General features: G+C 44.8%; 5 protein-coding genes across 6 annotated transcripts; 1 reads left to right on the forward strand and 4 right to left on the reverse strand.

Moving 5' to 3' along the window:
* Positions 1-250: 250 nt before the first annotated feature.
* On the reverse strand, positions 251-665 carry LOC117148488 (putative protein TPRXL). The gene has a single exon (XM_033315868.1). The coding sequence runs from the start codon at positions 663-665 to the stop codon at positions 258-260; it is 408 nt and encodes a 135-aa protein (XP_033171759.1). The 3' UTR covers positions 251-257.
* Positions 666-2,236: 1,571 nt separating this feature from the next.
* Positions 2,237-4,517, forward strand: LOC117148525 (probable cytochrome P450 28c1). Its single transcript, XM_033315939.1, has 5 exons — positions 2,237-2,424; positions 2,495-2,840; positions 2,899-3,309; positions 3,364-3,487; positions 3,547-4,517. Exons 1-5 carry the CDS (start codon positions 2,237-2,239, stop codon positions 3,993-3,995), a joined length of 1,518 nt encoding a protein of 505 aa, XP_033171830.1. The 3' UTR covers positions 3,996-4,517.
* A 1,084-nt stretch (positions 4,518-5,601) lies between these two features.
* On the reverse strand, positions 5,602-8,707 carry LOC117147600 (histone-lysine N-methyltransferase 2D). Its single transcript, XM_033314550.1, has 2 exons — positions 8,673-8,707; positions 5,602-8,499 (listed from the first exon to the last, which is right to left on the reverse strand). The coding sequence occupies exons 1-2, from the start codon at positions 8,676-8,678 to the stop codon at positions 5,602-5,604; spliced, it is 2,904 nt and encodes a 967-aa protein (XP_033170441.1). The 5' UTR covers positions 8,679-8,707.
* A 5,252-nt stretch (positions 8,708-13,959) lies between these two features.
* LOC117148152 (transmembrane emp24 domain-containing protein 3) lies at positions 13,960-15,121 on the reverse strand. Its single transcript, XM_033315384.1, has 2 exons — positions 15,014-15,121; positions 13,960-14,932 (listed from the first exon to the last, which is right to left on the reverse strand). Exon 2 carries the CDS (start codon positions 14,853-14,855, stop codon positions 14,223-14,225), a length of 633 nt encoding a protein of 210 aa, XP_033171275.1. The 5' UTR covers positions 14,856-14,932; positions 15,014-15,121; the 3' UTR covers positions 13,960-14,222.
* Positions 15,122-15,303: 182 nt separating this feature from the next.
* Positions 15,304-17,534, reverse strand: LOC117147810 (nudC domain-containing protein 1). 2 transcript variants are annotated; one of them, XM_033314863.1, is made up of 3 exons: positions 17,435-17,534; positions 16,005-17,282; positions 15,304-15,945 (listed from the first exon to the last, which is right to left on the reverse strand). In XM_033314863.1, exons 2-3 carry the CDS (start codon positions 17,260-17,262, stop codon positions 15,461-15,463), a joined length of 1,743 nt encoding a protein of 580 aa, XP_033170754.1. In that variant the 5' UTR covers positions 17,263-17,282; positions 17,435-17,534; the 3' UTR covers positions 15,304-15,460. The 2 variants fall into 2 exon arrangements, with proteins under 2 accessions (XP_033170754.1, XP_033170753.1); XM_033314862.1 differs by having other exon boundaries at positions 16,005-17,532.
* Positions 17,535-17,538: the final 4 nt, after the last annotated feature.

The raw sequence follows: 17,538 nt of genomic DNA on the forward strand, positions 1-17,538 counted from the left end.
ATAAATGCATAAACTAAAAAACTCAACAACTATCGTTTTTCTCTGCAAGGATTTTGAGTATAGTAATTCCCTTAAAAAAGCTTTTTGTATATATTATTATATAATCCCTTAAAAGAACTAAAATTCGATTTAGAAATTGTATTTTTCAATGTTTTTCAATTACTTTACTTGGTAAAAAAAATGTATATTACGATGTGATATAATCATAGTTTTTGCTGCGATCGGTGGGTTGATTTCGAGGGAAAGGACTCAAATATTTAACCACTGCGCCGGGTACGTCGGACTTTCTTGGTTTTCTTGTCCTTCTTGTTTTTCTTGCTCTTCTTGTTCTTGTTCTTGGACTTCTTGTCCTTCCTGTGGCGCCGGTTGACGTAGTGCCTCCTGTGCCGAACTTTCTTATCGCTCGACGATGATGAACTGGACGCCTCCGTGGTGGTGGTGGTCGTGGGAGCAGCTGTCGTGGTAGTGGTGGTCACCGTGGATGATGAGGACGACGATGGTGAAGTAGAGCTTGAAGTAGGTGAAGTAGTTGAAGCAGCTGGAGTCGACGTAGAAGCTGGTGGAGTCGACGTAGAAGCTGGTGGTGAAGTCGAAGCAGCTGGAGTGGAGGTGCTGTGTGCCACTGCCAGGAGGCAGGCGAGGATCAGTACGCAGAGGAATCGCATCTTGTTGCTTTGGAGCAGTGGCACTTGGAACTGTGTCTTTCGCTTCATTCTAACCAGGCTTTTATAGCACCCATACCTATGGCATCTAACCAGCATCCAACCACCCGAAGATTAAACTTTTATTTGACTAGGGCAAATACAAGCCCCCCACTTGGATCTCCGGTGCTCCGATCCATGGCATTGTTTCATTCTTTTCGCTATTTGCAAAGAACACGAGTCACATAATTGGCACTATTTGCCAAAATCGAGGGTAAAACTTCTGTTCGTAATTAAAGCATTGTTGGAGCTGTGAGCCATTTTAATAATATCTTTTGCACTTGCGATTTTGTTTGATTGTTCTGTTTCATTTTTGTAGGCAGTTTTTGAGAAAATGTTGGTTCTTATTATATAAGATATATGAATCTGATACAATATATCAGAATATATCATTAGGGATCTTCGCATATCTTGCAGACCAGCGGAATCATCACCTCAAAAGCTGGCCAAGATCTCTTCATGATGAGCTGGAGTCCATTGGATACGGTCTGGTCTCGAGATTCGTCTGGCGAAACAATGTCAATGCCACTGACTAGTGGGCTCTTACACTTAATAGTGGGATCTACACTTAAAGACCACCTACATTTGAAAATCAGTTATAGTCAAAAGCAATCATATTTTAATATTCTACACCAAAGACGAAAACATTAATATCTATATTTTTTAATAAATATATAACAAAAATTTAATATCTATATTTGAATATATAATATAATATAATATATAATCTTAGAGCAATACTTGTTTATTTTTCTCTTTGTTATCCGGAATTGGAGCAATTCGTTTACATAATACCATCAATCATGGAAAAATCTTGGATGATTGATGAAGCAAAAGCCTACTGCACAAATCCCCAAATAGAGACTCGATTTCGCAGTTGATTGATTAGTTCACTAAGCTGACAAACAAGCAACCTCATCTAATGGCATTCGTCACAACGCAAATGGCACAGAAGATGGCAATCTGTCGCGATTCGAAATTGAAAGTGTTTTTCGCTGACGTTTTTCGAAAGAGAGAAATGATTTGCTTGGAATTTTCTTCTTGCACGAGTCGTTGGTGAATAAATATTTACACTCAAATATGCGAATAAAAAGCAGCTCAACTAAACATTCGACAATGGCCTCTTTTGTTGAATTAAGTGTTCCGCGATTGTCTTGTGACTCTTGACTTTGCTTCGTTCAGGGTTGTCAGGTTGTTGGCAGTTACTTTCACTACCGCTGATCCTAACTGGCTTGTGACCTGTGACCTTTGCTTGAACACGTTCTCTGCTCGACTTCGAAATGCAGCTACTTAGTTGTTCTGATATAAGAGCAGTTCGCTGGTTAATTCGATAATGGCACCCCTCCTAAGTTCCAGCGACACGCAAACCCACATAAGATCATTGCAAAATGGGAAATAATAAGTGTATGCATAGTATATGTGGGCAATGGAAGCACGCTACGGAGGAGAACCCCAATCTCCGCCGGTCTCCTTGTGCCCCCAGATGCGCGTATCCGATTCAATTTCATCCACTCAGTTTCGCTTACAACGTCGTCATGTTTGGATCGCTTCTACTGGGGATTGCCACCTTGCTGGGCGCGATCTACGCCTTTCTGGTGTCCAACTTTGGCCACTGGCGGCGGCGCGGAGTCACGGAGCCCAGAGCCCTTCCGCTCTTCGGTTCCTTTCCCAACATGATTTGGCCACGCCAGCACTTCACCATGGACATGCGCGATATCTATATGTGGGTATCCTCATATTTGAGTTGGGTTTTAATGGATGAAATTACGACCTATACTATGTTTTCTTTGCAGGCATTACAGGAATACCCATAGCTATGTGGGCTGCTATCTGTTGCGTGCACCCAAGCTGCTCGTCCTGGAACCCCGCCTGGTCTACGAGATCTATGTGAGCGCGTTCAGTCACTTCGAGAACAACGATGCCTCCCAGATGGTGGACATCGCCAAGGATCGCTTGGTCGCCCTCAATCCCTTCGTGCTCGAGGGCGAGGAGTGGCGCCACCAGCGGGCGGTCTTCTCCACCCTGCTGACCAATGGTCGCATCCGGACCACTCATGCCATCATGCAGCGCGTCTGTCAGGATCTCTGTCAGTTCATTGCGATAAAGTCGGCTGGCGGCAAGGATCTGGACTGCATTGATGTGAGTATCACTTGAAACATCTTCGAAAAGGATGCACTAGCTCGACGTTCTTGTCCAGCTGGGTCTCCGCTTCACGGGTGAATCGCTGTTTGACTGCGTCCTGGGCATCCAAGCGCGCACCTTCACCGACAATCCACTGCCGGTTGTGCGTCAAAACCACGAGATGTCCGCCGAGAATCGAGGATTGGCTATTGCCGGCGCCGTCCGTGGCCTCTTCCCGAATCTTCCGCGCTGGCTGCGTCCCAAGGTCTTTCCCCGTTCCCACGATCTATTCTACAGCCAGATGATTAGCGAAGCTCTGCGCCTGCGCCGTTCCAAGCACCAGGATCGCAACGACTTCATCAACCATCTGCTCGAGATGCAGAGGGAATTGGATCTCAGCGAGGAGGACATGGCCTCGCATGCCATGACCTTCATGTTCGACGGCCTGGACACCACCTCCAATAGCATTGCCCATTGTCTTCTGCTGGTAAGTTGCTTCATCTTGTATTAGATATATTTCAGCTCATAGATATCCACTTAGCTTGGTCGTAATCCCGATTGCCAGCGGCGTTTGTACGAGGAACTGCAGTTGGTCAATCCCGATGGTTATCTGCCCGATCTGGATGCGCTGATAGACCTGCCCTATCTGAGTGCCTGCTTTAATGGTGGGTCATGGGTCATGGAGCATTGAAGTACCAAATATCACATCCATCTATCTATTCAGAAAGCTTACGAATCTATCCGGCTGGCGGCTGGGCATCAAAGACCTGCACAAAGGAGTACGAGCTCCGGGGTAGCCACCACTCGGAACCCCTCAGGCTGAGGCCCGGCGACAATGTGATGGTGCCCATCTACGCCCTGCACAATGATCCGGATCTGTATCCGGAACCGGATCTTTTCCGACCCGAAAGATTCCTGGACGGCGGTCTGAAAGACTGCAAACAGCAGGGCATCTTTTTGGGTTTCGGGAACGGGCCACGTCAGTGTGTCGGGATGCGATTGGGTCTGGCCATGGCCAAGGCCGCACTGGCGGCCATTGTCCAGCGATTCGAGGTGCTGGTCAGTCCACGGACACACAATGGCACAGAGTTAGATCCCCTGATCTTTGTGGGCGTCCACAAGGGCGGCATTTGGCTGCAGTTCGTCGCACGGGAAAATGTGACTAAGAAATAGATGGATCCATTAGTAAGTTCGAGAAAGAAGTTGCAGCAGAAACACAGAAAAGGGTTAAGCTGTAGAAGGGGTTAAGTGCAGGAAAATTTAAACAACTATAAACTGAAACCTTTTAGTAAGTTTAATCATATAATATTGTCGGCTAAATTCTATAGTTCTAATTGTTTGCTAGAAAAGATTTCAGTTTGATCTATTTTTTTTTTTTTAATATTTTTTTTACACATGGCACATCAATGGAAATTAGAGTGGACCATCGCTTTTGTTAGGCTCAGGGTTTAGCTGCATTCAGCTGGGAATTATGTCATCGGTCGATGTCAAAACACTGGAATTATAATTCATCAAAAGGGCGGAGGAAATAAATGCATTCATACACTGAGAGAAAGTGGTGTAACCCGAATAATTAAAGAATTGTGTCGAATATTTATTCAAAATCATGTTACCCCAAAGAAATCCTGAATTTTAATTCAAAATCATGTTAATTACCCCAAAGAAATCCTGAATTTTAATTCAAAATCATGTTAATTACCCTAAAAAAATCCTGAATTTTAATTCAATTTAATATTAATTAACCAAAACAAATGATGAAGGATCTTAATAAATATTAATGATATTATTCACAATGGCGACAACATTTTCCCAATAACTTTAAATGAGTTACTTGCAAAATCATGTGGTTTTTTTATGCCTACGATATTTGGTATTGAGTAAGGTGCGAATAATTGTCATCGTAGCACGAATAAACTGAAAAATGGAACGTGTAGGCCACAAATCCGGTCTGGCCTTTCACTATTAGCCGCTTACTAAGAGCGGAAGCAAACAAATAAATAAAAACCCGTCAAAAGCCCACTGTCCACAGCCCCCAAATGAAAATGAAACCACAAAATCCACGAAGGTCACGCGTTTGGGAGAGAGTTTTGTTTTTGGGTTTGGGTTTGGGTTGGGGAAGACACGCCTTTTGGGATGAATAATTTCGGATCAGAGACATCGTCTAAATTATAGTGGCAATCATAGAGATGCCACAACATTTGTTCACATGGCTGTTTTGAAGTAATAATAGTTATAATAGTTACTCGAACTAATGATTCCAAAACTGCTTAAAATGCGATGCAAATGATTCATAAAGTTGCTACTACAGATCTTTGAATATTCAAGTGAATATAGTGAATACTGAGTTTTGAGTTTGTAATCGAAACCAATTTGAAACGAATAAAACTCGAAATGCACAACCCATTTTCTGTTGGCCATAAAAATCTGAAGGTCCAACTCCAATTTCCGACTAGCCCAATCCCCAACGAAATTAAACAGTCAAATTATTTACATATTTTACGTAAGTATAAATTTATTAGGTAAGAAATTCGAATCGGTTGTTATTGCATGCAAATGATTTGATTTCGAATGCGATGATTGGCCATTTGAATCGCTTGTTTGTGCACAGAAATTTCATGCGAAATGAGGTGAAACATCGACATCAGAGTTGGAACAAAAACTAAAATGCAGAATAATAAAAAAAAAATAGTGCAGTGCAGACGCTGGATGGATGAGATAGATATATTAACAACTAATCAGTGCTGGGAATTGCGCGCGGGTCCAATCCTGGCCCAATCCTCTACAGACTGGCCACAGGATGCAGACGCAGTGGCTTCGACGCCTGCCGCACAATTCGCGCCCTGGGACGCGCTGGTGGCAAGTAGGCATTGCTCTGTGGCAGCAATCGCAGTGGCTGCTGCACATCGTCATAGATCTTGACGGTCTGCACATGACTCTCCGCACCACTGTGCGCATTCTGGGTGACCACCTTGACCACCTGATGGCGTCCCTGCGGCTGCTCATTGGTCGCTCCCAGAATCTTGATCGTCTTCACACCAGCCTGATCGAGTTGCTCCAGCACCTTGAAGGTTCGTGTGGCATGTGGCTTCACTATCTGCACGGTGCGCACACGGGAGCTGCCACGCAGGGCGGGTGGTGCCACCACGGGCGCCGTCGCCGCCATGGCCACATTCACCGCCACCTGAACGTCCTTGGGCATGAACTTCTGCAGCGATTGCTGCGCCTTGAAGCTCAGCGTGGGCTGCAGCTTCTGCTGGCTCTGCACCACGCGATGGTAGTGGTGGTGCAGGTGGTGCTGGGCCTGCTGCTGGCGGGGCACAGCGTTGCTCACGTAGGCGGGGGCATAGAAACGAGGACGCTTCGATTGCTCACGGTACATGGGCGCCACCTCGATGACCTGTTGCTGCTGCTGCTGCTGCTGGACATGATGATACTGCTGCTGCTGGCGTAGACTGACTGGCTGCGCATAGCGTGCGAAGGGCTGTACGGTGTTCATGTAGCTCCTTAGGGAGTGGATGTGCGTCACCTGGGTGGGCGCTGGAGCTGGCAGGGAAATGGCAATGGGAGCGGGTCCACTCACGTGAATGGGAGCGCGAGGAGCGGGCGCGGGCGCTGGAATGGGTGCTGCAACACGCACTGGAGCTGGAGCAGGAGCAACAACTCGAACGGGAGCGGCAGCAGGAGCAGCAACTCGCAGAGGAGCTGGAGCTGAAACATGCACTGGAGCAGGAGCAGGAGCTGGAGCCGGAGCAGCAACTCGAACAGGAGCAGGAGCGGCCACTGCTGGGGGCAGATAGCCAGAAGCCCGGTATTGCTGTTGATAGGCACTAGAAGTGGCTGTAGCCTGGACAACGGCAACGGGAGCTGGAGCTGGAGCAGGAGCAGGAGCAGGAGCAGCCAGGGGAGCAGGAGCTGGAATGGCAACGGGAGCAGGAGCTGCAACTGGCGATGGAGCTGGGGCAGTGGCAGTTGGAGGCAGGTAAGCAGGAGCCGTAAACTGTTGCTGGTAGCTGCCGGCAGTAGATGTTGCAAGTGTGCTTTGAGGAGCCAATGCTTGTTGCTGCTGCGACTTGGGGCGACCATAGACGATGTCTGCGTTTTGCTGTTGCTGGGCAACCTGCAACTGAGACTGCACGACGATCTGTTGTTGCTGTTGCTGTTGCTGTTGCACCTGCTGCTGCTGCTGCTGCTGCTGTTGCTGCAGCTGTTGCTGCTGCTGCTGCTGTTGCTGCAGCTGTTGCTGCTGCTGCTGTTGCAACAGCAACTGCTGCTGCTCCTGCTGTTGCTTCAGCAGTTTGGTTTGAGTCTGCAGGCTGTGCAGCTCGGCAATGGCGGCCTCGGCATTTTCGGGCTTAACGAAATCATAGCCATCGGGAAGGGCACCAGGATTGCTAATGGTTGCCTGTGTAGGAGCAGCATACACCTGTTGCTGCTGCTGAGGTTGCTGCTGCACCTGTTGCTGCTGCAACTGTTGCTGTGGCTGCTGCAACTCTTGCTGCTGCAGCTGTTGCTGTGGCTGCTGGTACGTGATCTGAGTTGGTGCCTGAGGACGTGGTTCATCGTAGCCAGGTGGCAGATAGCCAGGAGCACGATACTCGCCGACAGTCTGCTGCACGGATGCAACGCTCTGTGCGGTGGCAACATTCTGTACGGACGACACACTCTGCGAGGTGGCGACACTCTGGCTGAGCGACACGGGCAACTGATCGGGATTGGAGAACTCGTAGCCAGGTGGCAGATAACCAGGAGCACGGTATTCCTGACCCTGTTCCTGCACTGAAATCTGCTGCTGTTGCTGCTGCTGAACGGATTGAATCTGCTGCACTTGCTGCTGCTGCTGCTGTTGCTGTTGCACCTCTTGAACTTGCTGCACCTGCTGCTGCTGTTCCTGCTGTGGTGGCAGATATGTTGGTCCTTGGAAGACCTTCTGCTGCTGCTGGTAGCTGATGGTAGTTGGTAGCTGGTAGTTGGACACTGGCTGAGCAACTGCCTCGCTGGTGGTGGGTGGCAGATATGCTGGTGCCTCGTAGTTCTGTTGGCTGTACTGCTGTTGCACCTGTTGCTGCTGCACCACTTGCTGTTGCTGCTGTGGAACCACTTGCTGTTGCTGCTGCTGCACATACTCCTGCTGCTGAAACACTTGTTGCTGCTGTTGCTGCTGCTGCTGCTGCTGCTGCTGGATAATGGGTGCGGCAGCCGTGGGTGGTAGATAGGCCTGACCACTGTAACCCACCGAGGATGCAGCCGGAGCCTTGCGCTGGAAATCATGCTGGTAGCTCGAAGGGAAGGGCACAGGAATCGACGCAGGAGCTGCTGCAGGAGCAGCTGCGGCCGAAGTGGCAACTGGCGCTGTAGCTGGCGCATCGGGGAAGTTGAGGAAGCTCAAGTCCAAGCTATCATCGTTGGCATGACCACTTGCAGCCTGACCCTGAGGCGGCAGATAGGCGGGTCCCTTGGCGGCGAAATGGTTGTGCACCTCAAAGATCTGATAGCCGGAATTGCCGTAGTTGCTCTCCTGGAAGCCACCGCCCGTCTTGTAGTATTGCTCCTTGGTGATCAGCGGCTGTTGTTGCTGCTGCTGCAGTTGCTGCTGTTGCTGTCGCAACTTGAGCGATATATCCGCTTGGGTTAATCCGCATAGTGCACAGATGGCGAGCGCAATGAAGGCGCCAAAGAACTTCACCGAGAACGAATCGTAAGAGAACACAAAACAAATACTTTGAGTCACAGAAAAAAAAGAACTTATGGATATTATATCACTGTCATATGGATGGATGAATAGATGAATGGAATGTAAATGGATCCTTGGCTGAATGGTAATCCTTAGCCATGGGCAAGTGCCCTGCTTACATTCATCTTCACAGTGGTCGTGCTTGAGCCCTCGATGTCCAACCGATCAATGATGCCCCCATTGACCCAGCCACGCGTTTTATACAAGGGCCATCCGAAAACTAGTCGGCGCATCTTCATCGACATCGATCGACATCTCCATCTCTCCATCTCCGCATCATTTTGCCCCCTGTTTGTCGAACCTTCGTCATCTTTCGCCAAGCTCCAAACTCCAAGCGGCCCAGTGGTGGTCAGTGGACAGAAGGGGGCCTTTCATTAGTTTGGGGCTAGTTACCATGGGATGCTGCGCAACATTTTCGAATAGTTGCGCTGTGGCTGCTCGTTCGCATTTCGCTCGGATATTCAGATTCCGCTTATTGAGTTATCGCCGCTCAGCTACACGCAGAAAAATTTATAGGTCGTACATAGTATATTAGCAAAAAAAAAGTTTGATTTGCCTATTTAATAATATAATTATTATATAATAATCAATTATAATTTTCATAAAAAACTTAAAGAAGTTACTTGGAGTAAGCTAACTTCATACACCTAGAAAAATTGGGAACGACAAAAAATCGAGATCGATTGTGTTCAGCATTCCCCAGAGAGGAAACCTGCTTGATTTCGGGTTTCGATATCTTGGCTAGATTTTGCGATCGAAATTCTCAAATCGAGATCGCTGAGAATGATTTTTCCATTTCCAACTCACTTCAGTTTCTCGCAGTGCATGCCGACTAATTCCCGAAGCCGTGTGCTTTGGGCGGATGTAACTAATACGCCTGCCGCCAAAACGCCTCGGACATGGGACATCAGTCACCGGTGGTCAGTGCGTTCTCCGTCCGGATTGCGCAATACTCCGGCTCGTTATCGACTGGCTTGGATTTCCTGTTATTAGCTATTTAGCTCTGCATTTGCATCGGTCTCGGATACGGATACGGACTCGACTTCGGATTCAGATACGCGTTTCGCAAAATGCTTGCTAAAATATCTGGCTGGCATTGCCAAAAATTATTACACCTGTCATTAGCAATGCATTAGTTTTTTTTTCGAGGGCCTATGAATTAATCATTAAACATTGATAAGCATGTCGCCTCACCTCTGTCGCGAATAAAGTTTCAAAAAAATAATACCACCTGCTAAACACGATATATTCGTAGATTCTTGTGCAACATCAGTTGATATTTAACGATGGCTTTAAAGTTTAATATGCATATATGTAGTGAGGAAGGCAATTATTATCAGTACTTTTATATGGCAATATATTTACACAGTGTAAAATATATATTTTATCTTTCGAATATAATATTTCACCTCTGTGCGCCAAAAATCGAAACTAGGCCCACCAAAATGTCAACCATTCACAAATAGCCTAGTAAAAAAAAAAAAAAAACAACATAAAACATGACTCTATTCATAGGCTTTTAATACCAATCACAACAAAACAGATTGGATTGTATAACCATTATAGCCACCATATGTATCTTTCATTTGGTTTTCCGCAGAAACGCGTGTAATTTTCCCATGGCGATCGGTTTTCGGGGGGATTTACCCCTCGCGCCGCTAATCGAGGAAACCTTGACCCATCTTGGCTCAAATATTTTATGCATATTTGGCCCACCGACTGGCCAACTGGCCAATGCACACAAAACGGCCAAAACGATCGCCAACCACTTGGCCAACAGACGAAAGATTCAGACGAGATGGCCAACAAAGGCGGGACATGCAAATAATTGAATCGAATTGAATTGAATCGAAATATTGGCCAAACAATATCGAAATGGTCAAAAGGGTCTGGCCCAAAGATACTTATTAACTGATTAAATAAAACAATGTGTGAACATTTTTTTATTGTTGAGATTGCACAATCATTTGCATATTATTTCAAAATGTTTTATGGCCATATTTTGACATGATCTATAATAGTTTAGAAAAAATGAGAAAAAAGGTTAGCAGCTTAAGAACTCATTATAGATATTAATTATCTTTTATAAAATATTCACACTTAAATTTTAAGTTTTAAATTAAAGACGTATTTTATTTTGTAAAATATATAATTTAGCAAGAAATATTCATCAATATTAAGTTTAAAATAACTATTTTATTTTATAATTTGTTTTAAATGTGCTTATAATTATTAAATCTTTAATCAAATAATTCGTGTTGCCACAGTAATTACAATCATTTAATCGAATTATTATAGGTTTTTTTTCAAAATGAGTTATGAAATGCATTTGTAACTCAATCCGGAATTTTCGTGCGTCTCATCCTCAATTCTTTTGGGCCATAAATTTGGGCTCAAGTTGAATTAGCATTGGATATGCATTATTAATTATTTATGAGTGTTCCCCTGCAGTTTGTTGGCATAACTACAAAATTTGATATGCATATTGCCTGGCTTGTTAATTATTTAATTTCTCGCTCCCCGTCTCTCTCTTTCTGCCACTCTATCGCTCTCCCTTTCCGGTTCTCTGTGAAAATGTTAAAATGCTCAAAAACATCAATATGTATGTATGGTACATCCATACATATATTCACATTAACAAACATCCATTGGAGGTCGATTTACATAGTTATTGGAATATCTACCAGTATTGAATTTGTGCCATATTCGAGCTGGAACAGCAACAGGTTGCACTGAAAGAAACGAGGTGTTTCTTCATATATAAAAAATGTAAAAATACCATTTATGATATATCCGGTTGTATCTAGTTAATCTTATTTCTTATTTTTTATATTTGTTTTAGGCTGTAGAGAAGGGTAACTGAAAGTACTTATCAAGAAATTATCATTTTTATTGCTACTATTATTTCTTTCAGTGCATTGCACATATTTGGCAAAGACGATAAAGATAAACAAACTTACTACCACAAAAAAAAATCACGACACGAAAAATGAAAACGAAATGAAAAGGGAAACCGAATCGATTTTAAAAATGCGTCTGCCAAGAGGGCAGATCTATAGCTTTTCTATAATATGATTAATATATTTAGAATAATCTATATATATATTAATCATAGAAACATTTTCATTACAGACTCAGTTCAGAAATCTTTCAGTTTAGAAAACTTTTCTTTCAGAAATCAGAGTCTAAATGAAGAATATTTAATAGTTAAAAATGTATTGCCCAATCTTTTGAATATATAATAAGCATAATTCGCTCATTGCTTACCTATAAGGAATATTACTTGCCATTTTCCAGTAGTTACTGAGCAACCCTCGCAGCATCCGATCCAAGATCGCCCATTTGACGGATGAACCGGTGTCGTCGGATTACTAATTGACACATAAAGCCCGTAGAGACTCCGGCAGCCAAAGCGGCGACCTCTTGTCAAAAAAAAAAAAAAAGTCGGGGAACAGGGAGTGAAATTCACATAAAAATGGGCGTGGCGCTTTAGGAAGCTTGGGCTTATTTGTTTTGGGGGCCTCCGGAGTGACGATTCATTGATTGACCATTATCTATTGAGCCACGCCATGCAAAACTTGGGAAACTTTTGAATTCAAAGTTTTTAATTACCGCCCGCTGGCCAAAATTTAATTGCTGCACATGAATAATTTATATCAATCAACGATTGTTTATGCAATAAAGGATTGCAGGCTATACAAATATCCTAGTACTTTTTAAAATAAAATATAAGCCACAACAGAGATACATTGAGCTCGCTTTAATCGATGAAAGATACATGATGAAATGTAGATAACACATTGAGCACGCTTTAATCGATGAAAGATACTTGATGAAATGTAATTAAGGTTTCATATCGGTTTCTGGGTCTGCGATTTAAACTGTGACACGCGTGCCAGTTATTATTAGTTATTACTATCATTATAACTGGGTAATTGGCACCCCAAGTGTGATTAACCCCATTTTTGGGGGATCAATCGATCCGGATCCGCTGACAATTCATTTACAAAAGTCCTTCGCATCGGTTAACCCTTTCACTTTGGCCTTAAGCTGCTGCTGGCCATCTGTTGTTGCCAAGTCGCGAATTCCGTTTGGGCCAATATCGTTTAGGGCCAGCGCCAGGTAATTAATTAATGTGGAAAAAACCAAGCCAACAAAGAAATTTCAATGTATGAATAATACTATCAACTAATGGGATATTTAGAATATTTCATATTTTGCAAAGTAGTTGTTAAGCAAAATCAACAATCAGTTTAGATAACAAAAGGAGCCGCAGGATAAAGTGTGTATTTATCATTAATATTACCATTCAATATACATTTGATTAAAAGAAAAAGAGTTAACATTTTTGCTTTAGCACTTTTTGCCTGAATGGGGCAATAAACAATTTACTACCAACGATGTGTCACTGTCATTGTTTTGGACTGATTTAAATACTATTAATTGGCCGGCGGACAAACGGCGCTATTTGCATACCATTCATCGCATTTGATATCTGGCCATATATATATATATATTTGGCAATGCCATATATGCGCTTGACAAAAGATCTGCGAAATTCCAAGAGTCAGTCAATGAAGATCAGCGAACAAAAGATGACAGTCCGTACACAAAGCGGTTAAAAAGATTTATTACATTCGGCGGTGGCAATAAATTGGTTTGCATAATTGTCGTTTAGTAACCCGAATCCGTACGGATTTCAAAATATCCAATACCATTTTGATATAACGGGGTGCGAAGAGATATCCTCTTATCAGCTTGCAAGCCCAAATGTATCTCAAAAGTTGACCAAGTTGCGCGAATAATTATCATGCCGATAAGATTGATAGCACGAACAAGATTAATGCATTAATAAAAATCAATGATAACTTTTCGTTTCTGATAAGTATATCCCTTTTATTCCACTTGATGGGTACGTGTTGCAATTATCATATTCGTGGTTCCTTTAATTTGTATCTTTGTATCCATTCAATTAGATGTCATATCTGTATATTAACTTCCTTTATAGAGACTGAAACTTAATTTCCGTGTGAAGCTAATATGAATTCTGCATTAAAGTACATTTTCTAATACCACCTATTCTCACACGCGGCTAACATTCTTTTCTATTGACTCAGCTGAATTTTGGAAGATATATATATATATATACGTACAGATCTGAGCTATATCTATGTAGTATAATAGCGGCCACGCCATCTGAAATGGGATATGTAGGATATATCTTATGAAAATTCAGTTGATTTGGTGTCCAGATTGGAATTAAGATAGATTTACATAGTGCTAGATACTTTTACAGCGCGAAATATAGATCAAGTCAATAGGGGTTTTCGATTCTTTGTCCGATTTCCTTGCTTCTGGTCGAGATTCACGCCCGATTGACCCCCTTCTATTGAAACGCTTTGTGAGTACCTTCAGCTATCGAGTTCTGGTTTTTTATGTATTTTACCGGGTGGGGTCTTAACAAAAAATATTACATGTGTCGTTTGGGGGGTTTTTTTTTTCCCGAAAAAGAAACGCCCTTGAGGGGGGGATGGGGAGAGGAATGAATACGTTGTGGCTAAGACGAGATTGACAACATTTCGGGGGATTTGGACAGTTGGGTATTGGAGGAGACCCTCTCCATCCGAGGGCTCTGAACTAAGCTAGATCCCAACATGAAACCCGATCCTCTAGAGCCGCCCGTAGTGCGCCTGGCTGGGCTTTCGGTCCGTAAAGAAGTTCCTCAGCACCAGAATCTGGACGAGACCGATCAGGATGACTGCGGCCGTCTCCACGGATGACCAGACCATAACCCGCTGATTGAGATCTTCGGCCCGCTTGCGACCTTGCGCCTCCCTCAGTCGATGATGCGTCTGGGCGTCCAGGATGTCGTTGAGGCCCTTGTGAATCGCCTGCGACGATGTCTCCATTTGTGTGAGCACCGTGGCATGTTCATCCACACCGGGCAGAGCCGGCTCCTCGCCCACTTGGAAGTCCACGTAGACGATCTTGTGCGAGAAGGCCGAGAATTGATTGCCAAAGCACGCGGTGTACACGCCCGTTGTCTCCGCAACGAACTGATGACTATCGAAGGTGGCCTTCTCCAGATTGTAGATGACCTTGCCCTGCGGATCCTTTAGGGTGACGTCCACGTCTAATTGGCCACCGGCCGACACCTGGAACTCAAAGTAGGCGCTCGAGTTCTTTTTGATCTCCTCGTAGAAGCAATCCACCGCGTTGTCGGCCAGATCAAAGGTGAATTCGACGGCAGAGATGCAGTGCATCATCAGAGCTACCGCAAGTACAACGATTTGTGTGTTCATGGTTCACCCTTTTTGCTTTTTGGTATTCCCTGCTGGATTCGTATGATTCCCTGCTTCACCGCCTGCTATACTTCCAGCTGCAAGAAAAATGCGCTCGGTCAGTGCCAAGATTCCGGCCAAATGCAATGCCACCTGTCATTCCAATTCCATTTACTCACCAGCCTCCGTCCGGATTACGTGACGTGTTTTTGTTATTTGTGATATGCTATCGATATCGCCAGCAGTCGGCGTTCTTTGTTATCGCCGCACGATAAGTCGGGGTTCTGACGTGTCAACACTCTTTTCCGCCACTCGCTGTGCAGCACTGGGGACCCACGTAGGTAATATCGGCTACTGTGAGCAGCAGAGTTGCCACTCTTTTTTTTTTGGCGCCATTATCAAAATTTGTTAGGCACTAAAAAATAAACTTTAAATAATAAAATAATTAATAAAAATACATACAACCATATATTTTTAAAATTTTATTTCGTCATCACTCAAGATTGTTGTAAGTCTATTAATTTTTAAAAATATACATTTCAGAATTATAATTGTGAATCCGAAATTTTTTAAAAGTAAATGGAGAAAAAGGGAAAAGCTACTTTCCAATGGTAGCTGAACACGGTCTACACCTGCAGGCGTACCAGTTCTCGGTTGGAGAGAATGGTGATCACATTGTTTGCTGTGGTTATGCCTAGAATCTCTTCTATGTCGTCGTCCAAGGTGATGAAGTTCTGTTTACCCAAGGTGACGGGAGGTCCGTTGCGCCTGCGGAGACCATCAGCGAAGCTACGAGACGGAAAGTAGATGATCAAGTAGCGAACAGGATCACATATGGCCACGTAATCCAAATCCGGACTGCAGACGGTGAATTTCCGCACAACCTTGGAGGCCTGCACGTAGCCGAAGGCGTGAAGCTGGCCCTCGTGGCGGACACTCCATTCATCCGGACGACTGGGCTGGTACATCTGTAGCCATATGGAGGCGTCGACGCCCTGGCGGGTAGAAAAGGCGGCCGGAAAGCCAGGACGCAGCGTGGTGGTGAGCACCAGTGGCGGAGGACCAAGAAAAACAGTGTGGGTGATGCTTCCGCTGGTCAAATTGAAGCGTACTAAAAGGAGAAAATGTATTTATTAAGCATATGTAGCAGATATATAATGGAATGCTCACCCATCTTTATTTCTTCATCTGCGGATGTTAAGTCGCATTCTTCAACGGGATCCTGCAGATTTGGAATGGTCAGTGGTGGAGCTTGAATTGGATGTACTTCCTCCGGTACGTCATCTTTCTCCTGTGCGAGCAAACGTGGCCAATTCTGAATCTCCGCCTTGGTAAGTGACAATTCTAGGCCATTCTCAGCCAACTTGAATGCACTTAAATCATCTACCACACTGGCGTATAACTCTTCGGTGACTATAACCTCATCCAGATGCTTTACAACGACAGTGGTATTAGAAGCGCTCACGTCAAACTCTTCAGCGGATGCAGTTGATGATACATTGAAACAAATGAGCACATTATCATCCGTTTGGGACCAGATATAACTAGGTGGGCCACCATTTTCCAGCTGGCCATCGTGATCATCTGGGGAATTCAAGCGGGCAGCGGCTGCTTCATCGGCTGCCCGACGCTCCTCGGGAGTCTGAACATCGTGGTTGCTGGCAATGACTAGGGAATCGGCGCGAGGCTCAAAGGCGCAGTAGTGCAATGAGCCAGTGGTCTCCAGCCGTTGACAGATATTATATGACCACTCGTTATTGGTGGGGGAATGAGTCCACCGTGCCCAGGTCAAGTCCATGTAATAGACGTGCGTCTGATCTGGGCCAACTGCATCACGGCGTGCCACATGACCGGCCACCAGCGAGATCTGCTTGCGTTCCTGCAGCACATCCAGCCGGGCATCGAAGAGTGCAAAGCCGCGATTACCACTGTTATTATTTACCGGCGAGCGTGTAATCCGTTCCCAGTCCTGCACACCGGTGCGCGATCTGTCGCCGGTGTCCACCAGATGGTAACTGGTCATACCGTCGCAGATCACACAGAATCGCTCCGAAACGAAAACTATTGTGTAGTTGTAGTCACCCGACCGATGTAGTTCCTCATCGCCCTGATCGCTATAGTCCACCGTGAGGACAACGCGCTGGGCACGTGCGTTTCCAGTCTGTATATCGTAGTTGCACTGCACCAGCTGATGGCGGTTGTTGAAGAAGTAGCTGCAGTGACGCATCCATGGATCGGCTACCAGGTGATTGTGCTGGGCAAAGAGCTCCGTGTGCAACAGCGAGAACTGATTGCTGCTCGGTTGCACCGTGTAGGCTTCATATTCAAGTTCCTGCTGAAGAACTGGCACCGGATCGAATGTCAACTTGTAGCCAGAAAAGTCCGAGTGCACTAGGTTGCGGTCCACTTTTAGTTCCACCACCGGCATCTTGGGTTACTACGCCAATCCTTATTTGGATTTCAATGCAGATTTTGAACAAATAGAAATAGATATTCCGAAACAAATCAAATCAACTCGGCAGTCGACCGGATAGGAATGACAGCTCGGGCGGAGGGCTCGTATCGACTTCTCATCGATGAGTGGGGGATATGTACGATACCTTGATAATTTTAAAATCTAATAAAATTCCATTTTTTTGGTTGAAATTTAACTAAACAAAAAAATAGTAAAGAAATCATTAGTTAGTCACAATTAGTATTTTTT

The sequence above is a fragment of the Drosophila mauritiana genome, chromosome X (assembly GCF_004382145.1).
Source record: "Drosophila mauritiana strain mau12 chromosome X, ASM438214v1, whole genome shotgun sequence".
In the NCBI taxonomy this organism is placed as follows: domain Eukaryota; kingdom Metazoa; phylum Arthropoda; class Insecta; order Diptera; family Drosophilidae; genus Drosophila; species Drosophila mauritiana.